Source organism: Diabrotica undecimpunctata, chromosome 8, assembly GCF_040954645.1.
Source record: "Diabrotica undecimpunctata isolate CICGRU chromosome 8, icDiaUnde3, whole genome shotgun sequence".
Classification (NCBI taxonomy): domain Eukaryota; kingdom Metazoa; phylum Arthropoda; class Insecta; order Coleoptera; family Chrysomelidae; genus Diabrotica; species Diabrotica undecimpunctata.
The window spans coordinates 136,919,312-136,946,270 of record NC_092810.1 but is presented as its reverse complement, the minus strand read 5'-3'; the positions used below and the strand labels follow the sequence as shown (position 1 = coordinate 136,946,270).

At 32.4% G+C, this 26,959-nt stretch overlaps 2 protein-coding genes across 2 annotated transcripts in view; one reads left to right on the top strand and one right to left on the bottom strand.

Moving 5' to 3' along the window:
- Positions 1-16,354, top strand: part of ect (ectodermal) — a 92,368-nt gene extending 76,014 nt beyond the window's left edge. Inside the window, exons 5-8 of the mRNA XM_072541129.1 lie at positions 2,341-2,751; positions 4,431-4,783; positions 8,437-8,571; positions 10,650-16,354. Coding sequence (XP_072397230.1) covers positions 2,341-2,751; positions 4,431-4,783; positions 8,437-8,571; positions 10,650-10,790 — 1,040 coding nt within the window. The 3' untranslated portion in view covers positions 10,791-16,354. The remainder of the gene's footprint in view (positions 1-2,340; positions 2,752-4,430; positions 4,784-8,436; positions 8,572-10,649) is intronic.
- Positions 16,355-18,417: 2,063 nt separating this feature from the next.
- On the bottom strand, positions 18,418-26,329 carry LOC140448074 (uncharacterized). The gene is made up of 2 exons (XM_072541128.1): positions 25,944-26,329; positions 18,418-22,424 (listed from the first exon to the last, which is right to left on the bottom strand). The coding sequence occupies exons 1-2, from the start codon at positions 26,191-26,193 to the stop codon at positions 21,646-21,648; spliced, it is 1,029 nt and encodes a 342-aa protein (XP_072397229.1). The 5' UTR covers positions 26,194-26,329; the 3' UTR covers positions 18,418-21,645.
- Between the last annotated feature and the right edge of the window lie 630 nt (positions 26,330-26,959).

Below are 26,959 nucleotides of genomic sequence, written 5' to 3'. Positions count from 1 at the left end.
TCAACATCCACCATAATAGTTTCATTTCAGCTACCGCCTTTTCTTTTCCTGAAACCTCTTTACAGGCCACACTTTACCGTCTTAACCCAACGCAGGCCTCACCAAATTTTTGTATATCTTTCCTTTCCGATTTTTCGACCACAGAGTACTCCGCTCGTTCGCTTTCAGTTAAACCAACCAGTCTGTATCCTGTGGGCAATTTCTCGATGAAGTGTTCGGTTTTCCATTTTTTAAGAGTCAAGGTAAATAATTATCCTACTAATCCTAGTTTTTCTCACAGCAATTCGATGTCCTCAACCATTCCCGTTCCTTCCAACAACACATACTCCACTAACACGATATCATCCCCAAAGAACATTAACCAAGGAGTCCCCTCCATTACCTTCCCTGTCAATATATCCATAACAAGATTGAATATGTAAGGACTCACTGAAGTGTTGATGCAAACAAACCGTCGTTGGAAAACTTTCGGTCAATCTGACTTTAATTTGAGGTATGCTTCATTATACATATTCTTCACGAGCCTTAAGTAATTCTCATTAACCCAGTTCTCTCATACATCTCCATAGCTCTTGTCTAAGAACTGTGTCGTATGCCTTCTCAAGATCTATAAACACCAAATGTAGCTCTCTTTTCTTCTCGCCGTATTTCTCTACCAACTGTTTCAAAGCAAACAGGGCATCCGTTGTCCTCCTCCCTGGCCAAATCCAAAGTTTTCTTCTCCTATCGATGACTCTCTCCTTAACCTTCGCTTTACGGTTCTCTCCAAAATTTTTGTTAAGTTCCATATTACCTTTATATCACTATGATTCTTACATTCCTGAATGTCCCCTTTATCTTTTGACCCAAAAGTTTCCCAAACTTTTTGTCCCACAACGTATCAATCTCTTCTTCTCATAAGGCCTTCCAAACATCCACATATATTGAGGTCCTTCCACCTTACATCCCCGATATTACATTCTCATTTTGGATCCCGCATCCTCTGTGTTCTTTATTTTGCAACTTTCTAACGTATTCATAATATCTTTGCTTTATTTCACCATCGGATCTTAACATTCTTCCACTCGCACTCTTAATCTGCTGCACGCGAGTTAGGTCCATTGATGACTTGTTCCTTGTTTTAGCAATGCTGTATAACGTTTTCATTTCCTCAGGTGTTTCTCTCTCTACGCTATCTTGTATATATCCTTATCTTCCTCTCTTTTAGACCTATCATACCTCTTTCTAGCCTCTTTCTTTTTTAACCTTCTGTTGCACCAAGTTTCTGATAAAGGAGACCCTTTACCAGATGTTTTTTCCAGCACTTTCTCTTCCACTCGTACCACAAATTTGCTATTGGCTTCCCACCAATCATTTACCGTATTTTTTCCTCAAAATCTTCCTGCGCTCTACTCTTAAAGACTTTGCCAGACTTATGCTTTAACTTCCTTACTTGTTTTCCTTTTTGTCTCACCTTTATCTCTGTATCCACTATCACCGGCCGGTGTTGACTAGCTGCACACTCACCCTTTTCAGTTGATTACCTCTTTCGGCTAGCTTCTCCTACACACCAAAAAATATATCTAACTTTCCCTTCCCCCGCTACTATAAGTAACAGGCTGGTCTTTAGTCTTGATAAAAAACGTATTCTGTATACTCTTTAATTCTCTTTCTATTCCCGCTCTTTCTCTACCAATATGTCCATTCAAATCACATCCGATAAAACACCGAATCTCGGGCATGTCTCAATCAAGGACACTCCGAAATTCTTCCTTTTTCTGTTCTTTACACCTAACTTTGGGGCGTAAGAACATATGATGTTTATATTGCTATCACCTGTGAAGTTTCGTCGGATATTTCAATCATTTGAGACTATCTGATAATCAGAAAAAAATAAAAATAAAACGAAAAATTTGGATACAATAAATTATTCAATGATTCAAGGTAAGAAATCAGATTTCTTTCCAGCATTACCTTCTTATGACTTTGTTGTTGCAATCGTTTTCTTCTCGCCAATTATTTTTTCTACATTCATTTGTTCTCCTAACTTAATTCCTCACATCAACCACCTATCGATTCCGCTTCAAAATCGTCACATGTAACGAACGGACATCGAAGGAACCTTTTGAAAAACTCTAATTTTCAAAATTGTTTCAAATTTAAATTTTTACTTTTGAGAAAAAGACACCAAATGGAAATAAATACATTATACACATTCATCACAAAAATCTCTTGCAATTAAATTTTTAAATTTAACCGTTTTTAAAATAACCATAAGTTTATACAACTTTCTAAAATTTATTATTATAATTATAATTATAAGTTTTGTAACTTTTGTAATTATAATTATAACCTTTGTAGGTGCCCTTCCTGTTGCGCAGCCTAAGATGCCGGCAATCTACATTTCAAAATACAACAAATTTGTTGACAGTATCATAGGCCGTATTAACAGAATGTTGGGAAAGTCGTATGACCCAGTCAGAGTGAAACTGCAGCCATTAGAGGACAAAACAAAAAAGACAAAGAATACTATCAAAAAAACTACCAATAAGAAATCTACTAATAAGAAGACTACCACTAATAACAAGACTGCAATTAAGAAGACCACAAACAAAAATACCAAGAAAAATAAGGGCAAGAGTAAAATAAAAACTAATAAACGTAAAAATAATTTATTAACGAGAAATAATAATGTTGGGATGACCAATAAAATGGGCGAACTTTCTATATCAAGAGGAAATCAAATTGAAACTAGCGAACCAAAACTAATAGGTGAGTAAAAGAGGATAATTTCTTCACAGTTATTAATAACAGTTTTCACTGATAATAGTAAATAAGAAAATTTTAATTTGTATTTCATTTATATCTAAATTTCTGCTAACTATTGTTTTACTTGTATAGAAAATGATAGACTCCTCAATTATTCATCCTCTTGTTAACATTTCTAGTTACTTATTTTGTCCTAGCAAAGTGCGGCTTAATTTCCGCAATATCTTGTCATTTGATCAAATTGTTTTCTTTTCCTAACCTTTTTTAGATGTAATTTATGTACTGTTGATATTGTTGCGATCAACTTGTGACACGATGCATTATCTTAGTGTGATATTTTCTTTTCTTCTTTATTTGTTATTATTTTCCTAAATCTCTTCCCATAAAAGCACCAATAACCTAATATAATATTCGCAGTTAATAGTTCTTTGTTTCTCAATAATTAAACCCCTCCAAGAGCCGTGAAATCTTGGTAAGCATTGGTGGAGAAAGCTCGGTAGTGATCGCTTATTCTGTGAGGTTAGCACGACCGAGTGGAAGCTACCGACGGCACAACTCTGGGTACCAAGCGAAACTCAGATTTCATTAGCTTTCTCGCTGCATTGGTGAGACAATTTGGACCAAGAACAAGCAATCAAAGCGGTCTTAGCCGTTCGGGAGATATAGAAATGGATTTCTTTACAAACCATTCTTCCAAAAATGACGAGAAAATATTAAAAAGTATCATATACAGAGTGTCCAGAAACTCTCCTGGCAAACAAAGACTGGAGATTCCTCAGATAATTTTAAGAGAATTTAACCCAACTCACCTAGTTCGAAAACGCTTCCTAAGGGAGCTAGAGCTCTTTAAAGACTTTAAAGAGTTTTTTTTAAATATCTCTAGAATGCTTCTATTTAGAAAAACGAAAACTGGTTCAATTATTTATTCACCAGAGTTGAATCGATTTCATCAATTGCGAATTTCCAATACCGATCATATGCGTCCGTTTTGGGAGGGCCAACGGTTATTTTAACGCATACCTTTTTGTTTGTACCTTTTAAGCATTTCGTCTGTACAAAAACTTATACTGTACTAACACCTACACAACGCGATAATATTGAAATGAGTGAGATGGGCTTAAGCCCGTTAAATTCCATTCGGGTCACGTGATTCAATTGTCAGCTGCGCATTCTATGATATGTCAGTTTGTACGTGTATGTCGTTTTGTACGTATTTACCCTATATGCCATATAAAATAAAGAATATATTTTGGTTCTGTTTAAACTGTTCATCCAGCAACAACTGAAGTTCTGTATCTTCTTCCTATTATAATATTATAGTCTATATGGTTTCTTACCATTTTATCCTTTGTATCCTGAGACGACAGGTATATAATCTTCTTGGTGGAAGCTGTATAACGTGTTTCTTATTACCATTTCTTTTTCTTGGACAAATTCGACCAACCTTCTCCTCTGTCTACTTGCTTTTCCTTTATCTACTTAGGCGACCTTTGAAATCACCAATTATAATAAGTATTTTATCTTATTATTAGTTTTTAATACTTGTTCAATATAACCGATATCCTTGTCTTCGCTCTGAGCTGTGGGTGTATAATATTTATAGACTTGCACCATGCATGATAATTGTTATAAAGTCCTAAATATTTTTTAACATTATTTTTTTATATAAATTTAAATTTTAGAAAGCGAAACTCGAGAACCCGCCTTTGTTTTAATATCCAAAACAGGCTCCGATGATTTCATTCGAAACATCACGGTTACTACATCTGAAATCAGAGCAAATCCAAAACGACCCAATAATAAAAAGAAAACCAATACGAAAACAAAAACGAGCAACAAAAACAAAACGAAGGACAAAACAAAGACTAAAACCAAAGCCACCGTCAAAAAAGCAAAACAGTCAGCTAAAGCTACACTTTTTGGACTAAGTACAATAAAGAGGGACGGAGATGTTATAGTTAACATGCAATCTGATCATACCACAGTAAAAACTAATTTCATTTTAGGACCTTTAACACTAAGGGTTGAAAGAGAGGTAAGTGATTATTATTTCAATTCAATTATCAAATACTTACTTTGACAAATATTTTTTATATTGAACAGATATACACTGCCCGGCAAAATTAACCAGACACGTAAAGTTGAAAAGTGTCCTCCTTTTAGTTTTGTTAAATTGCTATCTATAACAATTAAATATACTTATCAAAATATAAGTTGCCTCTAACAACCGTTTTTTAAAATTTTGTCATTTTTTGTGTCTGAAAAGAGTTTTTGTGAAAGTGCCCTCAATGAATCGAATATTTACATATAAAATAAACACTCATTTTTGAATGGGCATTCCATTCGGCATATTGAAGAAGTGCTTGGCGTCCACGAAGTACAATATCCGATGCTCTACAAAGAAATTAGTTCTTACTCAGGAAGGGCTGGACAGGAGAGACCAAGAACAATAAAAGCAGCCGTAAAAGATAGATTTCTTAAACATCGAGCACTTCGAGAGCAGACAGGTCCTTTATTGAACGTAGCTCATCGAAAACAACGCCTGGAACTCTCTCGTGAAGATTGGAAAAATGATTTTTTACACATGAGTTTCATTTTATTGAGATATTCACCTGATCAGGTTTCACCAAACACTTTGGCGATACCAAACTCTTTGAGCAACGCTATACCCAATGTTGCTTCTCTACTGGAGTATCGTTTGGTGCGGCGTTTCTTTGAAAGCACATGTAGATATTGATATGTTAGGAAGAGGTGGCCTTAATGCTGATAAGTACATTAGGGAATGTCTCGACAGTACGTTAGCAAACAATGCAATACTTTACAGATATTGGTACTCGGATACTAGCCTGACCTCCTACAAGTCCAGACCTTAACCCCATACATTATTCGTGGCACAATTTGAGAAGAGTAGTTAGACAAAATTATGGCGAGATTAAAACTGTAGTAGCGTTACTAATCTATACCCACCGCTACTTGCATGCCAACTCCCATCATTTACCTTCACACATTAATTCAGCCATTAGTATTCTTGTTTTCACACCAAAACGCCTTTGCGACGATGCAAGAATAGAAATATGCTTTATAGAAGAGGAATAATAATGGCTGTCTTTAGGCACTCTGGAAATATATCTTTTTTATAGGAATCGTTAATTATTGAGACCAGGACTTCCAACACATTTTTTGGGAGATTTATGAATATTTTTATGGATAGTCCATCAGTACTACAGGAAGATTTGCTTTTGATACTACTGATTGTTTGGATCAGTTCAGATTTATGAACTGGTCCTGTAAAGAATGAATTCGAGATTTTTTTGGATTGGGGATATAGGAAATAGTATCTTGTTGTGACAAAATAGTTGATGTTATATTTTTACTCACATTAACGAAGTATTCATTTAGATTTTCAGGGTTTGGAAGAGAAAATGTTTGAGCTGTGTTAGTTTTATTTCGAAGATCATTTATAATGGACCAAGTTTCTCTTGCAACATTTTTAGAGCTTCCCAGACGATTCTGATAGTACATTTTTTTAGCTGTTTTGATAAGTTTTAGATAGGTTCCTCTGTAGGTTGGTAGGTAAAGACGTTGGTAGTAAATTTCTTGATATACAGTAGTGAACGAATATTCTTGGCTGATATGCGGATACCTTTGGTAGTCCAGGGTTTGTGATGTTTTGACTTAAATGTAATTAAAGGAAATGCCTTATTAAAAATACAGACAAGCCTATCTAAAAAAACGGGTGTGGCAGTCCAGTGGGACTGCCGGTAGAAGTTATACTTCTATACACGCGTTCGCCGTTTCAAATTTATATGGGAGTCAATCTGCACAATCATTACATATTTAATGCTATAGGTAAGAGAGAGCAGAAAGAGAAAAATAATTAGGTATATAGGTATATGGTGCATCGTTTGCTGTATATAAACATTTGGCCTGTAATAGGAGTATAGTAAATGAAGGATTGTATCAATATGTTAATGAAAATATATATTTTTATTTTCATATATGTATAAAAGGAGTTGAATGCAAAAACATTTTTTACACATACTCTGCAGTAAAATTCATTGCTTATTTTGTTATTAATATAAAAATTACAATACAATACAACATTATATATTACAACATAATTCAATATAATAATACAATACAAATTAAAATGCAATATTCATAAGTATTTAAAACTGCCAATATACATAACTTACTTTAGGAAGATAAAAATAAAAAACCAACAACTCAGATTATGTTGTAAATTTTCATTTTATTTTAAAATTTAGCATTTTTGCGTAAATTACATATATTTAATAACATTAACGTGAGGTTTTTAAATATTTCAAAAATAAAAAAGGAAATTCATATTGGGATTCAAACTCACGTACACCAGCGTATGAACCAAACACAAAAGAATTGCCAATTAGACATATACAAAAGCCTAAAATAATTATGAACATTTAATAAATAATACAAAACATATCACATAAATAATAATATTAATATATATTATATTATATATATATATATATTATATATATATATATATATATATATATATATACAATATAATATATTTATAATATTAAATATATATACAAAAGGAACATTTTTATTCTCGAGAGAGGAAGAGAGAGGAAATATATCTTATGTCTCTCTCTTACTCATTATCTTACATATGTAATGGTTTCACAGATTCACTCCCGTGCAAATTTCCAACGCCGACCGTGCGTATAGAAGTATAACTTCAAAAATCACTGAAATTATAGTCCACGTCCACAGAAGTAAAGTGCCACCCAGAAGTCGAGCACAAATTTTGGAATTTCCGAAAGTCTGAGCGGAAAAAATCCTACCTAAACCTACCTGGGTTTTTGAGGATTTTTGTTAAGAATGTTAAGCTCGGTATATACTGCTTCATGATCAGATAATCCTGAATTAATAATTGTAGAGCGTACATCAAGGGGTGAGAAATCTGAAACAATATAATCAATTATGATAGATGTTGTTTTAGTAATTCTTGTAGAAGAATTAACGTGTATTGTGAAGCTGAATCGAATATATTGACTAAGGTTAACTAGGTAGAACAAGCAAGAGCGTAATTAATATTCAAGTCACCGCATAGAATCTTCTGCTTTTATGGGGCAGGTCGTCTAACAAATTTAACATGTTCTGAAGTAGATCCGTTTCTTCTTTAAAATAAGCTCTCGTTCAAAATGGTTACCGCCAAAATCATATCAATAAGAGCATCCACAGGCATCTATCTTCCGTTCAATCTCAATCATTAATGGATGCTTCTACGAAGAGATGCACAGTAAATATATTTTTCTCATACGAGGTTCTTCTAGATGTGTCTTATATTGAAACCTCTGTTTCAATATGAGACTACAAAATATGGATGTAGCAATTAATCATCTTTTGATTATCATATCTATTAAAAGACAGTTAGTTCAGCTACCTGAATACTAACAAAATAGGAATAATATATCTAACAAGGAAGGAATGGTCTGATAGTCTGAGGCTTTAGTTTTTAGCAAATCAACATTATAGCTAGCTAAGAAAGAAAGAAAATATGAAATTTTCATAACTCTGAATGGACGACGCGAGTATGAGCAAAGGGGATAAAATATAAACAGTAGAATTTCAATAAACCCCATATATCTCACGAAATTTGTAGGAAAATCTAAATATTTTGTTTCTAATTTTCAGGTTGGAAAAGGTGCTAGAAGGGAGCTGAAGAGTGCTACCGCTACTACAGCTGAAATGTATGGTAGATTAAATTTAAGAATCGTACATGGCGGTACTGCGTCCTTACATTCAATACGGGTTCTTCAACCGAAACAAGTAAGTTACGTACTATTTCATATTGTGTGGTTCGAAGATGTTCAATAAAAAAACCGAACCAATCAAAGCTTCTTAGAAATTGGTTACGAAGTCATTAGCCCAACAGATACTTGTTCTTTAAAGCACGCTATAATTCTGTGTTTTTTGTTCCTCGTATTTAAACCATAGACGTATAAATTAACATAGACCGAGCATACTGGCCGCGCGTACTGACGACAAGGTCTCTTGTGGTTGTTGAATCTGTTCCTCTCTAGCGAATTGCAACTCCTCACTCGTTCACTGCTAAAAAAAAGAGTGCTATACTTACTTGATGTAAGACAGGAATACAACAAACAACGAAAAAAAGATGGTGTCGTCACATAGGTCTACAGACTGCTCAATATGTCGTCTATGATTTAAACTATAGTAAACCAGTGATATGGGAAAGAGGGAATACGACATGCGTTTTCACCAGCTTTCCAATATCACTGTAGTAAACACAGAACAAGTAAGCTTAAATGTAAAATTTCACTTATCACATTTCAGATCTGGTAGCATGTGATTAATCAGGTGATTAGCGGACTACAGACTTACACAGTATTTATGTTTTAACCATAATTAGGCCAGTCAAATAAAATTGTAACACATGTAAAAAATAAAGTAATTCGTTTAAGAACGAATCCTCGAAAAAAAATTAAGTTTTGGTATGAACACAGGGATTTATGTCAAACGTATCAGTTTAATATAACGGCGTCATTATTTAAACATTGATTTTATAGCAAAAATCACTGTTTTTAATTTTTTTTCAATACTTCTTTCCTAATTAGAAGTTTTCAGTTTTGTTTTCTTGAAGAGTTATGAAAATACGATTCATTTGAAACCTTTTAAATGAAATTGGGTTGATAATTTATTTAAATAATTACGGAAAAATGTCAATACTGATGTCATCAATTTCTATTTTACATCTGGTTGGTTCTTTGCTGACTACTATTGTTTTAGTTTTCATAGATTGTCATATTAAATTCTTTTGCTCTTATGTTAAATCTGTGGACCAGTCTTTGCAGACTATCTTCATCTTGGGCTATCAATATTGCGTCGTCTGCGTAACAGAGTATTTTGATTTCTTTTTTTTTTTTTCATTCTGTATCCTCTTCCTTCGTTAACGGTTTTGAATATTTTCAACCATGATCAAATTGAAGAACATGGGGCTCAATTAATCCCCTTGTCTTATTCCGCTGCCTATTTCTATAGGTTCTGTAAGTTGTCCATCTATTCTAACTTCCATTTTGTTGTTTTGGTAGATGTTTTCGATAGTTTTTATAATATTTAGGAGAACTTCTCTATTATACAGAAAATGGATTGAGTCTTACTCTGTCAAACGCTTTCTTTAAGTCAATCGGACACAGAAATGCTGGTCTAGTATACTCTACTGATTCCTCAGTAATTTGCTTTATAACGAATATTGCACCTGTACACGATCTTCCACTAGGAAAACCCTGTTGTTCGTATGCTAAACTTATCCTCCGATTTATTAGCACTTGTAAAATTTTAGTTGTAAGTTTTAGGGTAGTATTTAACAAGTTTATACCTCTGTACTTTTCTGGCTGTTTTTTATCCCCTTTTTTGAATAGTAGAACTGGTTCGTTCGTTCTCCATTCTTCCGGTATTTTATTGTGTTTTACAATTTTATTAATTAATCTTGTTAATTGTTCTGTCATTACTGCTCCACAATATTCGAGTAATTCGTTTGGTATCCCGTCTTTACCTGCTGCTTTTCTGCTCTTCAGCTTTTCAAGTATTTTCCGAACTTCCTGTACATTTATATTAAGTTCTTCATTTTTTTGTTCATTCATATCTTTTGTGTATTGGATTAAATTGAATCTAATGTCGAATTCAGACGACTTAATCAATCAAGTCAAGTATATAAAAAGATTTCGTTTGTATATCTACAATAATTAATATCCTAATCCATTACACTCTTTTTACCAATAGTTTATTCCAAAACCTATAATCTAAAAGTTACACCAATTAAATTGATGGATTTTGTGTAATTGAGTTAGTTTTTTTAATAAAAATACTGAATATGTCTCTCTTTTTAGGTCCGAGTAGAAAGTGCTGATAACCACGACAAGACTAGGGAATATATTTGGAAAAGAAGTGCACACATAGCTTCGTTAGTTTCCGAAAAGCTGACTGCTGTAGCCAGGTCTATGTTAGGGGAACAAATTCAAAATTACTGACGAGTATCCTATTTTTGACTGAAATATTTTGCTACAACTATCTGGAAAGATAAATAATTAAGAAAAATTTTACCAAAAAATAGTTTAACCACCAATCAATATTAACACTTTTAATACGAACACAAAAATCATATGATATACAGGGTGGTCCGTAAGTAATTTACCAAACTCAAAATGGACGATTATTAGCTTCAAAATAGCAGACGAAACTTGCTTTAATAAAATATTTAAAATAAAAAAAGGTAGAGGGTGACAAAGTTGAAATCTAGAAGATTATTTTTTACAGTACTTAAATTAAAAGATTTTGAAAATATGAACGTAAAAATTTGGGGTTAGTAATTTTTGGAGTAAGATCAAATAGGTTATCCGGGTTGAGTTTACCGAAAGTACAAGCTGATTATAGCCAGAAATGTCAAACATGGAACAAAAAATTTCGGTTTAGCAGTGTTGGCATGTTTTTATAATGTATATGCTGTATGCTTCAAATATAAAGAAATAAAGCTTTAGAAAAGTACATTTTGATTTGATTTGACGAAAATATTATATGTACCATTACACCAACAACACTAACTCCTAATTTTTTACGTCCGTATATATCCAAAATATTTCAATTTAAAATTTCGAGGCCAAAAATCTTCAATTTCAGTTTGGTACGTTACTTAGGGACTATCCTGCATATCTACGGCTTAAGGTTTTTGTTTTTTAAGATTTTCTTGTGATAATCTCTAATATTATTCTAGATAATGTAGCATACTTGTGAAAGCAAAATAATTTGTGATTAACAACTAATAATTTGCGTAATTATACCAAATGTTTGAATACTGATATGTGATAGAGAAGAGGCACGAAGTGCGCAGATGTTAGAAAAGGAAGTACAAGACGGAGATGCACGTCTTTAACAAATTCAGAACATAACCGACTACAATTTCTGATTACTCGTTATTGTTTGTTATGGACTCTTAACTTTCAACAAAAAAGTACATTGAACAAGAGAACGGTATCAAAGACAATTTTGAAATGAAAAAAATTATTTTCAATCCAACTTTTTCTTTAAATTACTGCATTTCTGATGTGAGTATCGTTAAAGTTCACATTAAACAAAGTATCTGACCTACCAAATTTCACAACGAATACTAATATTAAATTGCATTAGTTTATATAAAGTTATGAATTTTTCAACCGGTTTTGGTCATGTCTTGATAAATTGGAAGTATTTTTATAGTTGAGAGTCTTATAAAAACTAAAATCAAATTAGGTTGAAAATAATAATCATTCAGTGGTACCTAGATAAATATACCTCATTGTAGCAACAATGAGGTGTTCCCGTATTTTCCTTATAATTATTAAAAATTGTCAGTAGATATAAGAGAGGCTTTCTAGTGCAACCCTTACCCTCGGTCGTAAATGCCAGACGTCACATTTCACGTCAAAACGGCACGCTTTCGCGTCAAAATGGCAAGCGTCACTTCATGTTTTCTCGTCAAAACACGGCTCTGTCGTTTTGACGTGAAGCGTGACGTTTTGACAGTACGAGTGACGTTTTGAGGTGTCACCTGACGTTTTTGCCTTACACGTGATATTTTGACGTAACGAGGGACGTAAAAACGTGACGTTTTGACGTGAAATGTGACGTGTGTCATTTACGTCCTTGAAAGCTCCTTGTATATCTACTATTGTCCATTTTCTGCTTCATTTTTTGTAAATTTTAAAATGGTATAAATTACTTCTTACGTTTAATGGTTCAGAACTTATCGTTTTCGTACATTTTCCATATTTATATCACAACGTTACAACACTACACAAAAATAACCGGTAAACTTACCTCACTTTTTCCAATTTTACCACTGTGCACCCAGAACTCGCGTCTCTTCTCTGTCTTGGACTAATGTAAGTAAATAAGAAAAGGAAAATAGTCTGAAAAATATTAGTCTGGTAATAAGGTTTTGGTTTATCGTTTAATAAGGAGAATTAATTAGGTGAAGAGAATAGGGGAAGTTGTATATCATTTTCAGTAGTAAATTTATTTATTAGCAAACACTTAAAAGTGAATGTACCTAGTAACAAAATAATTAGCCAAATTCATATTTTTTCATAATTGGTTAAATTTGACCATAAGGCTCGTGTTATCACTTCATTGACCTTATATTCATTTTAAATATTTATGGTAAAATTTTGTGAGGTTCGTTCGTTCGTGGTCTCCTCATGTATAACATTATTAAGGAATTATGTCTCTATTATAGTCTCTTTTTGTACTGTCAGAACTAAAACCGTGATATCAAGCTGCTCATCCGTCCAAAATAGTAAGTATACAAAAATAAAGACAGCTTGTGCTTTTTTATTAATAATTTTAGTATTATTTAAATTTTAAACTCATTTTGGTGTTTTGAAGTTAAACTTAAAAGAGTAATAGAATGACCAACCTTTGTGTTCTTAACCTCTGACCAATTTGGCATCATATACATATAACACAAGATAGACTGATTGCTGCAATACAGTTGCGTTCCCCCCGTTCGACAAAGAACACTGTCGCAAATCACTCCCACTCTCTAATGGGCCAGATTTATCGACCACTTGACCTTCTCATTGGTCATTTATAACGTATAGTCCTAAAGTTTTGGGAAAAATTTCAAAATCGTATAACTCTGACCACAATAATCTTATATTTTTATTAAATTATTCAACAATTTAACTTAACTATCCTTATTATAAATCAAAATTCAAATGACAGACAAGAGACCATTATTTTCGATTTGCCTAATAATTCCCCTGACACGTTGCATCATCCTTTGGACGACCTCGGCGTCAATTTCTCTAATTTTTGTATATATGCGGCGTCTTAACTGTTCCTGATTTTGTGCTTCCCATCCGTTATTATAGACTTTCCGACTTAATATTGCCCAGAACTCTTCAATTGGACGAGCCTGAGGTAGATTGGGGGGATTGTCTGCTTTCGGTACAAAGGTAATGTTGTTAGTTTCGTACCAGTCCCTTGTGATCCTCGCGTAATGACATGAAGCAAGATCTGGCCAAAAGACTATTTGATCATTTGCATGATGTGTGTTCACAAACTGAAGCAACTTAGAGAGAGAGAGACATCTTTGAATATAAATATTTGCGTTTAAGGCTTCGCCTCGAACAACACCAATGTAGGGCTGTGAGATAAAGCCAGCCTCAGAAATTGCACACCATACCAAAATTTTGTCGTAAAAAAAATCGTTAGTGTAAAACCCATCGTTACCCTTCATCTCAGAGTTGGACAAAGTAAAATATTTTTCATCGTCCATCACGATCAACTTGTTGACGAAATGCACTCGCCTTAACGCGCGGCAACATCTCGCAATTCTCTCTAATTGATCCTCTGTGTATTTTGGAGCTTTCCTTCTTTTCCGGTAGATAATATTGTTACTCGATAGGGTCCTGTATACTGTAGTCTTTCCAACATGAAATCTTCTGGCCAGTTTTCGCTGTGAGACCCCAATTTTGTTCTTAGGTGCTTCAATCAGTCTTGCCTCTCTTATATGGTTCAAAATCCGCGGTCGGCCTCTTTTACGCAAGTTAACACATGGTATCCCTTCTTCACATTCTCTGATTGTGCGATAAATTGTCGATTTGCTTGTTTTGATCTCGATAAATATTAACAATATCTCGTTTCGACATTCGCCCAACCATATTATAAACACCTCGACGAATATCAATTTTATAAGACATTTTGCAGAGCACAAACCAAAATATTCTGCTTTGTTTATTAAATGTCAATAACTGATGACATTTCAATTCCATGGCCTTCTTTGTTAAATACATTTTGCTTCTCAATCAGACCAGGTGAAATTTTTCCCAAAACTTTAGGACCATATGTTAAAGAGATGCAGGGATTGCTTTGCGTCAGTTTTCTCTTTAGCACTGGGGCGACGGGCTGGTATTGCAAAGATCAGTCTATCTTGTATTATATGTCTATGTTTGGCATATTCTAATTCTCACATCGAGAACATGCGTTTGACTTTAAACTTTTGATTTAAATCGTATAAATGGAATAATGGCGCATATGCAAAAGCTCGCCGGACGGATTATATTGCATTTTCTTGTTAAGTCTTATTATATACAATGTTAGTCAAGTTAACAGTGGGTATTGTATTTGTCTAATGAGTTGCTGACCTCTCACTTTTTGTTCTACGGTATTATTTTATCGGAAAAAGTATTCAAATAATTACATAATGCGCTAAGCCTTATAGCAGTAGTTCCAAAAATATATTGCTCCTAACCTTGGGGTTTCCTATTGGAACACCCTGTAATATTAGGAATGCAAGGGTTCAGAGCGTTAGGGCAAGAACGTAACAGGAAATCCACGCGATATGAGTGTATTATATTAGCTATTTTTTTATAAATGAAAACCACACTATGAAGAATAAAGAATGTATACCAGAATGTCAAAACGTTCATTGCGTTTTGCACCACCAAGCATTCCACAAAGAAAATGCGATCTCGTTTAAACAAAATTCTTAATCAGACAGTCAATTAAGTCTTCAAGGTACACTTCAGTCAAGACTTTTTTTAAAACAGTGGAACCCGTAGGATGTCATCATCAATTACTTCTTTATCTGAATACTGAAGTAATAACATCCAGAAGAAAAGTTTTTTCTGACTAGACAGTCAATTTCTAGTTATGTGACTTATGTTGAACTGTTACATGGCAACCAATAGCTAATTGGCTTTTCTGGCCAATGTATTTTATAAACTCTATGGAATCACCAAGTTACACGAAGAAACTACCACCACGTTTCCAGTAGACACAAACGTTATCACTGGCAACCAAATATACCTTCTGGATCAAATGTTTGGGACAAGTAAATTGCAAATTATTTCATGTCCCAAGTCGATTTTAAAGAGAAAATCAATTGTAATTGACTTCTTGTGTGGAAAAAAACAGTAGTGAACGCTTGATGAACCTATACCTTTACACTATATAAGAGATCGAATAGGTATAAAATCAATTCACAAACCAATCAAAAACTTCAATGCTGGAGTTGTCGAAATGCGGAGAATGTTGTCAATATTTTTATCCACTCAGCTAATTAGGGTGTGATTCATTTCCACCGAAAACCTTTTGGGTCAGTCTGTATGATGAATCTTCTGCAGCAGTTGAAAATGATTCTACTTCGCCTTATCTAGACTTACCAATACAAACTACACTAGGCTCCAGTATGAATACAATTGTCTGAAATTAAACCTAATTTCAAACCTTAATTTTCGATGCATTTCGAAGTTCATTATGACATTAAATATTCTAAAATAAGTTCTACTGGTATCTCCTGTAACTATCCGTCGATAAATATTACATATAATGCTTTTTCCGATTTCAGCATAAAAGTGATATCGTATTTCAAGATCAGTCGCTCATTTCGGATGTTTTCACTAATTTCATTAGGAAATATACCTATACCAGACTATTGTATAAATAATTTTGGTATAAATATTGATGCCTTAACTTTTAAGTATCTATTTATTTATTTAATTTATTGAAATATTTATTTATTTATTTGTTAATTTATTTGTTTTTATTTTTTACAAGTTCTTTACTAGATACAATAATAAAAATAGATTAAAAATAAATCTGTTGTTATTTATTAAAACTCTTTCCTTGTAGCACCACAACTATAATCTAATTAGAGTACATACTACTTACAGTATTACGAAAAAAATCGGTTGCCTGTAAAGTCGGTTTTACGGGCGAAGATTTTACGTGACAACGTCTTTTTCTCGGTAGAATATTTATTGATATGAATATTATTAAATTGCACAATAGGAACAAGGAATTGAATGAAAATAAGAATTGCACAAATTTTAACTATAGAAATATATTTTGTTTACTAAAACATTGTACATGTAAACTTAAACTTAACTAATTTCTATTTGAGTGATTTTCACCGATTCAACGCGCCTAATTCTCTAGTGCTGCGCGCGCAGCGGACCGATCATGTTTGAGTGGGAGAGAGACGCAAGGCATTCGCCGGTCCGGCGGGCCTCTCTCTCGTTCGGTGACTCATCGTAACAGACGTGAGCGGGCGTTACACTTTTTCATGAGTGACTCCGAGCCACAACCTAATTTAAGACGTTGTCACGTCAAAAACATAGTTGGGAACACTCTACAGCAGCAGTTCCCAAAAGGTGTCTCGCTTAACCTAGTGATAGTAAACTCTTGCTGCCTACACATCTCATATTGACTTCCGTCAAATAATGCATCTAGCATAAATCTAGCATAAAAAAATCAAACTTTTTCATTAAAAAGACAAACAAAAATTTTGCATTTCTCCTTTTTAGACACATTCTCTTAAAACCAATGCGGTTCTGTCAGGTAACTTTCCCATTCGTTTGCTGGTATGTTATTGTATTCCTTCAATTCTGCCCTTTCTTTCCGTTGATTTCTTATGAATATCCATATTTGTTTTTGTGTACCGTAGAAGTCGCTTTCTATCCTTTTTGTAAACTATTCCCAGTGTTCGTTTTGCTGGAGTTTGCCTAATATTTTATTACTAACGGAGGTGTATATTGGCAAAATCATTATGCATAAAAATGTCGATTCAATAAGTTGTATTATTATAGAATATAATATCATAAAACGAAAAATTACCTACACTTAATATTTTGTTTTGATATTCTCTGTCTTCCAAAAATTTCATGCTTTCACACGCAGACAATCTCGATGCATAAATTTGATGACATCCTGTAAAGAAACGTTTTATTTAACCATATTTAAACATTATTGATATTAAATCACAGGTTCAAAATTATTTCAAACAAACTTTTTCCTATACCAGTTCATTTTTTATTCTTTTTTCCTCTCGGCGAAAGAGGCGTTTAGACCAGACTTTCTATTTTCTTTTTAATTTCTTGAAGTTCAGTGTTTACAATCTCAGTCACTTCTTGCCAAGTGTCTTGCTTTTTAAATGTATCTTAAAACAAAGTGTGACTCTGTTTCCATATCCCTGTCTTTCAATATTCTACAGAAAGCAGTAACACTAAATTCTGGGACTATTCCATTATTATTAAAAAGAATTAATAAAAAATAATCTTCAAGTTAAATCGACAATAAAAATATACATTCAAACTTTTGCGTACACTACTAGTTATGACCGATAAAGTAGACCGCCTCAACATGATATTTTTGTTTCTCGCAACGAAACAAATTCGAACGATCGTACGCTTCATTTGGACATACAATACGTATGCTCTTGTATCCTAGAGTTGCCTCACTTAGATTCGTGTTCGTATGCGTACTCAAAACGAATTAAAGAAACTTATTTCTTGAAGATCGGGTGATTTTTAAATATTTTAATGGTCGCTACGTAGGGACACATAGTGGTGTGTTGTGGAACATGTTTCTAAAAGATATTATCTACGAAACCCTCCCACTGATGATAATTGGAAGGTGTTATACAAAAAAGAGTCAACCCACAAAGTCTGATTTTGTGATAAATAGCTTCTAAGTCTATAATCTGTTGCAAATCAAATGTTTATTACGATATATCATTAAATCAGTAAAATTCGTAATTATTTTTTCAACCCAATTTAAAAAATATTTGCTTTTTATGTCATACAGGAATGTAAGCTTTTTACAACACAGTAACCATATACTAATTATAAAACATGTTTTATTATTACAAAATGTAGGACAAAATATTTGATAATAGATAATTAAAAATTTTAATATTATTGAAAAGTGTTTCAAATAATTTGAAACCTCTATCAATGTGAGTCCACATTTTCTACTCCAAAACGATCAACATTAATAAAGTCACCGTGTTCAGCTGTTCTTAAGAGATTATAAAATGGTTTTGGATCATGTGGTACTAGCTTTAATATTTCTTTGAGATCTTACATTTTTTCTTTGGATAGCGCTTTACCTATCGGCCATAACTGCTGATACAACTCCATATCTTTGAACGATTGCTGTAGTAAACCTTTTTTTACATCTACTATATGTACGTTTGCTTCTGATAGGTCTAGTTTCATGTAGAGCAAGAAAGGCTGACTCTCTAAAACACTTTAAAACTTTAAAAGCCAAACATTAAAAACCTCCTTTCCTGTGGTATCAACATGGATGCCAAGATTGTACAAATTCAACTGCCGTTTGTAATGTTATCCCAGTCGGCAACTTTGGAAGAGGATGGGTCTTTTGCAGATTTGAGATCTTTTCTTTTTTTTTCCCTTAACCTTTTCAGGACCGCACCGATTTCAGGCGGTTGTGCCCGCTGGACCGTAGCCGACGTGCTTGTGAGTTTATTCGGCTTTGGTCCTCAAACGCGGTTTCAGATGATATATTTTTTAGTTTTATTTTATATATATTTATGGAGATCAAGATATATATTTATTGAGAAGCAAATCAAAATCAAAATAAATTTTATTAATAAGAAAAAAAATTACACAAAAAAAATTAAAACTTTAGTACCGTATGGTACCGCTCAAAGCATCCCATAACACATAATGCTACGTTACATGGTTCACAATTATAGGCTGTTTCTCTTCTTTTATTCTGTTTTGCACAAACAACACACCGCTTGACAACAGATTTATTATGTTTAGGCCTTTTGGGATTAATTGAAGGAAAATGTCTTTCAATAAGGCGTAAGGGGATGAGCATTTTCCGGTCTGCTGCTTGTACAACTTCTTGGTGCACCTTTTTATATTTTTCTATTATCAATTTGATTAAAGTCCTCTGGAAGTCCAATAATGGAATATTATTTCCTGTTTTCATTTTATATATCACATGGGAATTCAGCATGCTAAATCTAGTAGATGAAAAAATACTTTCTTATACCACTTCACTGTTTTTCTTACACTTTCTGTGGTACTCATAGGCATATCTGTTTTGTCTACTCCTCCCATATTGTGATTATACTCACAAATCGGGTCTGGTTTCTGAACTTGTTCACCTCTTTTATTTGTCACAGTTTTTATTTTATTGCTGTGGATTGTATATAACATATGGACGTCTCTTTTATCTTTCCATTTCAAAGCCAGTAAAGTTTGGGTTGAAAAATAATCAATCGAACCTTTTTCAATTTTTTCAAACTTCGGCATGAACATTCTATTTGGTCTCACTGTTCCACAGCAATAAACTTTTCTTTCTAAAAGACTAACTAACTAAAGACTCTAAAAGACAGAATGGGACTAGTATACCAATTATCTGAGTATAGATGATGGGCTTTGTCGAATTAACGCTCCATCAAAGTCATTACTGTGTTGCCTGAAGTTCCTAGATTTTAGTCGAACTTCTTTATTTCTGTTGTATCACCTGTGTATACCAGTAGATCAAGTATATAGCCCGTTTCACAATCTACAATAATATAAAATTTGATCCCAAATCGACGACTCTTGGAAGGAATATACTGACGAAACGATATTCTTCCTTTGAAAAGCATAAGGCTTTCGTTAATCACGAGGTTTTGAAAAGGATACATACATTTTTTTAAAAACTTGTCGGTAATGATCATCTTAAACAGCCTATCTTCTATGATAACGTTTTAGTTATCCGAAAAATTCAGAAATCGTAAAATTTCTAAAAATCTCGCACGGAGCATTATTTGATCAAATGCAGAAGTCTGAATTGTGAAATCTTGGGACCAATAATCCTTTATTCTTTGTTTTTCACTTGAGACATGAGTAGACAAAGACCCAAAAACAGGTAGATTTCATCCTTAGTTGGTGATGTATATTTGTGAATTTTTTGTGATGATCTTCACTCACTATATATAATGGTAATACACGCTTGTCTGTACCGCTATTTTTCTTCGACGAATTATTTAGAAACAAAATTTTCAAAAACCTCCAAAATCGGTGGAATTTCAGACAGGTTTTAAAGTAGACAACCGGAATATGTTACATCAAAATTCTCTAGAGACGGTTCGAGGTCAACTTTGCTCCAAATAAACTTGTTTGCCAGCTTATCACTTTTTTTTACTAAGTGGATTATCTTCCTGATTAGGTTGACTATTCTCAGAATCTGAACCATTTTCATCACAAAATACCTCAGCTTCGGCTGGTACCAATTATTTTCTGCAATTTCACAATCACTTTCACCATCGTCATTGTCCCAATCGTCAAACTGATCTTCCAGACGCGTAAAATCTTCATCGTCACTTTGATTTAATAAATCATACAGTTCTTGTTCCGTTAAATATTTGCGAGCCATTGTTAATCCAACGATAACCTCTTATCTATGCGATAACCACGGTAACACTAAATTACTACACAAACAAGTTGAAACTCCTACATAAAACTAATAACAAAGGATCACGTCATAGCCATTCTCAAAATTCAATGAATAGTACTCATCCCTATTAGATTCGCGCGCTTCACTGTCACGTTCTCTGTGTATCCGCTTGAAGCGCGCCAAAACTAGGAATGTAATTGTCGATTCCATATTTTTTTCATTGGAGCGTGGTCAATTTAATCTGACCAATAGAGGAAAGTCAATAAATCCGTTAGTTTTCGGTTCCTACATACGCCTCCATCAAGGCGAGTACGTCTCCGATCTGACAGGCACGAAAATTTTTTGCGAGTAAACTCGTCTTTGGTCCTGAAAGGGCCTGCCTTTTCAATATATTTGGCATGTTTTAATTTAAGATACATTCTTATTGGAATGTGTCACAATATACAAGTGTTCTTTTTAGGTTTCTGGAAACGCAGAATAAATTCAGAATAGAAACATTATTTGTAAATGGAAAAGCTAACTGGGTGATGACCATCTTCTATACTGTTCTTATACAAGTTGTACATTTTTTGTAAATTCCGATTAGCGTCAAGATAAAGAGATTCTGTATCACGCCTACAGTAATGCCACATATATCTAGGAAATAGCTTAGGTCATATGATTGATGACTTTCTTTACTTTATTTAATCCCCCTCTTTTTAATCCTCGTAAGTCTACCATAAACTCATTTCCACATTTTTTCAATGCTATATCAATTCTTTTCTGATTAATTTGAAGTGTTTTCAGAAACGTTATTTTACAAATCTCTGTGTCCCCACAGTAATACTTACGAGTAATCTTTCTCCTAGAGTTAACATTTTTAGTATAGCACCGTTTCTTTGGAATTTCTTTAACACACATATTAATCATTGCGCATCTTCCAGCAAAAGTTCCTATTGTCCAAAATTGGGTGAAAAGTTTCTTCCTGTCCGGTACATCAACAATCTCAGTACATTTCTTTGCACACATACACTGAAAATCTTCCAGAAACTGTTTTGGTACTACAGTTTGTCCTTTAGTATTTATATATTCTTCATTATGATTGCATTTCTTTTTTCTGTCAGCTCTCGATTGATCCTTGTACTTTCTTTTCCTCCCACGTTTTTGTCTTCCTTTTGCTTCCCCAGCAATTTCATTAATTTCTTCATTATTCAATTCATGCTGTCTTTCACCAGTTTCATTAATTCTTCTTTCCAGATTTAACGCTTCACCATCAGTCCTTGAAGGTAGATGATATCCACTACCAGAATCAGAAAAAATAGCTGTAAGAGATTCTCTATGAGAGCCTTCTTTATATTCTGCCTCTTCAACTTGCGCATCTTGAATATTTACATTATCACGTTTCTCTAAAAGAGCAAGTTTAAGCAAGGTTCTCCACTTGACAGCATCTAAAAACAAATAAATAAAAAACTGTAGCAGGCTACAAATAATACATTATAAAAATTAAATTTTCGAAATAGAAGCAAAGAAATTCATTTTTTATTAAAAAAATCCAAATTACTAATAAGACCACATAAACATTTAAGCAACAAAGTTGGTTTATTTTTTGTATTCAATACATCATATAGATTGTTTAGCAACAGGCATTTAAGCGTCTATATTCTTTGGTTTAGGTATGCAAACAGATTTTGGTCCAAATAAAGGTTATATTTCTTTGAATCAGAAAATATCCAGTTGTTAAAGACATTTAACATGAGTCATGCCAAAGGAGTTAAAACTCCAATTGAACCAAAGTTATCTTTAACAATGGATGGTAGTAACAATTGTATTAGAGATAAATTTCCTTATCAGAGGCTAATTGGTAGTTTGATGTATTTATGTTTTAACCAGACCAGAAACAGACATTTGCAGTCAGTTTCATGAGTCAATTTAACAATGTATATAATGTTAAATCTCATTGGAAACGTGCAAAAAGACTATTGAGGTATTTAAAAGACACTATTAATTATTCCCTGATTTACTCAAAAGATGATTCAGAATTGCAAAGTTTTGTAGATGCTGATTGGGCAAGCAATACATTAGATCGAAGATGCTTTACTGGATATGTATTTAAACTTTGTGACTCTGCAATATCTTGGCCAAAGTGCAAAACAAAGAACAGTAGCTTTATCTAGCTGCGAAGCAGAATATATGGCCTTGTTAGAGGCTGTTTTTCTTAGTGGTTTGTAAGTGATTTAATTGAAAAAACTGAATAAATTACTTTATTTAATAATAATCAAAGTGCATTAAACTTATCAGTAAATCCTATTTATCGTAAAAGAAGTAAGCATATTGATGTATATATCATTTTTTGAGAGACCTAATATCTGATACGATCATTAATGTAAAATATATGCCAGCTAATATGTTGACTAAACTGCACAGGTTATTGAAACTGTTAGGTATAGGTAACCTATAAATTTTGTTTTATTGATAAGTGGGGTTGTTGAAATATTGATATAAACTAAACAAAATTTAAATATTAGGGCTATATGTCATTTACAGTAAGTTAAGGTTGGTACAATGTAAACTGTCAATTGTATTTACTTTTGGAACAAAATAAAGTTAGTCTTAACTGTATACTCTACTGGTTCGTTTCATTTAAAAGTTTTAACAAATGTTTGATTGAGACAGGATTGTAAAATAAACTTAAAATAGCTGATGAGTGGTTTTTAGCTTGATTTGTGGTTAAACGTTTTTTGCATTATTGCAAGTTGAATATTTGTAGATTGTGGGTTAAAATTTCAAATGTACCAATCGTTTAAATACTGATGTGGATTAAATTATTTTTGTATAATTTAAATAAAAATATAATCTACCATGTGATTAGGATAACTCAATTTTTAACATTTTGTGGTTTAGCTAGTTTTTGCATAACACTGTCCAATTGATCATCATATTCTCAAATATAAGTGTGACCTTCTAATTTCGACATTCACACAATGTTTATAAAATGTCATAGAGAATAGATTTAGAAGTTTAACTTACAGTATTAACTTGTTTATTTATTATTTAATAAATTTATTTTCTAAAACTACAGAATAAACATAATTTTTTTATATGGTATTTTAATTTGATAAAAAAAAATCTCTAAAACAAATAGCTCTAGATCCATACAAAAATAAATCTTAAACATTACGCACATATTGTCCAAATTAATACTGAATAGCCTACTTTTGAAGCATTAACATTTGTTTTTGCATAATTTCTTTATTCAATTTTAATATTTCTAATTTTAAACTGTTATTTTCTAAAACTAAACTTTGAATTTCTATATCCTTTTCTAAAATTCTAACTTTCAAATCATATTCCTCATCAAATTTAATTTTCTGGTGGTGGACAAATTTTATTTTCTTTTTTATTAACTTATGACTAAGTGAGCCAACTTTTTTTGTAACGCGATTTTTCTTGAAAAGAGTATCACTTTCTTTCCATCCTAAAACAAAACATTATTTTATTTTTAATAAACAATATCCTTATTACACTACCTCCTTTTGGTTTCCTTAAATTTTGAGGACAATATTTTTCCCAGCTATTCTCATGATGCATGCTTGATAACATTGGTAAATTCTCAGAGATTTCATCTGCAACTATGAAAGGTACTTTATAGATCAGCATTTTTTTCAGCTCCAATAATTTCTGTTAAATATATACTAACATCACATAAAAGTATTTTTCTACATATGGACTACCTCCAGCCATCTTTTTTGTTTTCAGACATACTTTTTTTTTAGTTCAAATAATGTTCCTTTAGTTTTTAAACATATGCAATTATTTCCCCTATAGGTTGCATTAAATTATTTTGCTTACTTGTATCCATATGCCATGTTTTTGCTTCCCTGTAAGTGCATTCGTTTATCTGCATTAAATATGTGTTTGACACATAACTCAATAACGCCTTGTTTGGCACATTCCATTTTTTGTTTTTTTTTTTTTTTCATTTAAGTAATTATTTCAACACTCTCGAATTGGTTCTTGAATATAATTTTCAACACTACCTCTAAAATATGTATATATAAGTATATTTGTTCACTGAACCCTGTACCAACTGTCTAATAAATTTAGTACTTTTGCTAGATTGGTCAAATTTTAAGTGGCTGGAAGTTACTAAACAACCAAGCACAGATGCTCACAGTCAATATTGTAATTTGAAGTAAAAAATTATTCACGTCACATGATTTAAATGTTTCTTTTTTATTTTTTTGTTCATGTATAGATTAGTATTGACAGATGGACAGTTTTTAATCAAGCTAATGAATATATATTTTCATTATTTTTTCAATTAAATTAGTCTGCAACAGTAAATTTAGTTCTATTTTCCTATATCAGCTTTAACAAGATGTGCTGTGTATGTACAATGACTGTCGAAATATTCCCAAGCTGAGTAAACACACTATAATCTAAACCTACTTATGAATGTTCATAAAAACTTGCTGATTTTTGTCTGTAATTTACAATCACAAGAAAAATGTATATAAAACCTTAGATTAGGTACCTGGCAAAAACTGAATGTACAAATTCAAACTAATGTCTGTGAGTTATTCTTTAAGGGTAAAACTTATCCCCTTTGAGTAACTATTAACTGTGAAACCAGCCATTTGTGATTTTGTAAAAATGAACAGTGTTACTTTAAAAGTTCTATAGAAACATGTATATGCATACCAATAACATAGTTATTACACCATTGAGCAGCCAATAATATATGCTGTTCATTAATCATTAACTAAAGCAGAATCCATTGATATTTATTTAAGGTTCATAGAGCTTGTACCCTTATACTATACTAGTATCAAATTATCTTTATTCATTATTTCTTATTTGGTAAAGTATAAAAAGTATGAATAAAAGTATTTGTAGTAAGATGTACAAGATTTAGATTCAAATAAGGTATTAAATGAAATTAACTTTTAGACATCTTTATATCTCACCAGAGTTTTCGTTTCCTGATTCAATCTTGAAATCCTCAATTTTAATTTCTGTGGATAATTGATTTGTTGCATCTAAGTGGTTTGTGAACTTATATTCCGCACATTCTTCCTTAACATCAGTTTTTAAATATTCATTTTCTGAATAACTACTATCTTTACAACATTCCTCATATTCTTCCTTAATTTCAATTTTTATATCTGGATTTTCCAAATAACTATCATTTTTACAGCCGCCTTCTCTAGTTTCCATAACTTTGAATATATTGAAATATCTAAATTCAAAATATAAATATAATTTTTGTTAATACAAGTCAAAGTCAAAAAGTAATGATTGATAAATTAAAATTTAAAACAAATAGGGTAGAAGTTCAGTCAGCCTCAGCCAATCAAAGTAGTTAAAGATTTTGTTTTGACTTTGACTTGACAGTGTCACACAGTCTGTCACACAGAATACAAAATAATTGCTTCCGGTCTCAGAACAGAAAATAATAAATATTTGTTCTGTGTTATTTTCTGAACAATGACGTTTAGTATACGTCATTAATTCTAATGCGATTTTCTCGTTTTTATCTTAATATAATATCCTATTTTTATTGGAAATTAACCACAAATTTTTGTTTAAAATACATATATTTTGGCAAAAGTATAGAGAAAGTGCCAACGAAGTTAGCTACAAATGAGGGAAAGTTACAAAAGCTACAGAAAATTAATGTTACTTTTTAAAAGAAGTTTAATTAATTTATTGGCGAAAGTATAGACAAAGTGCCGATAAGTTAGCTACAAATGATACGTCAAATTTGTGTTTGCGGTATTGCCATGTCCTTATTATGTATATGTTTTATGCCTCAAATATGCTTTGAAACAGTACATTTTTATTATCATATTATATGAAATCGGGTATTTTTAAAAATTTATATAAAACACAAACGAATGAATATTTGTTTCTTTTGATATTAGTTGCAGTTAGTTATTAAAAATTTTTTTTTATAATTGGCCTTTGATAGATTAGCAAATAA

Excerpts from the sequence above, each read along its gene's own strand:
- LOC140448074 (XM_072541128.1), bottom strand. The coding sequence starts at position 26,193 with ATGGAAACTAGAGAAGGCGGCTGTAAAAATGATAGTTATTTGGAAAAT. Across the intron at positions 22,425-25,943 it reads ATCAGGAAACGAAAACTCTG|ATGCTGTCAAGTGGAGAACC; the intron begins GTGAGATATAAA and ends ATTTGTTTTTAG.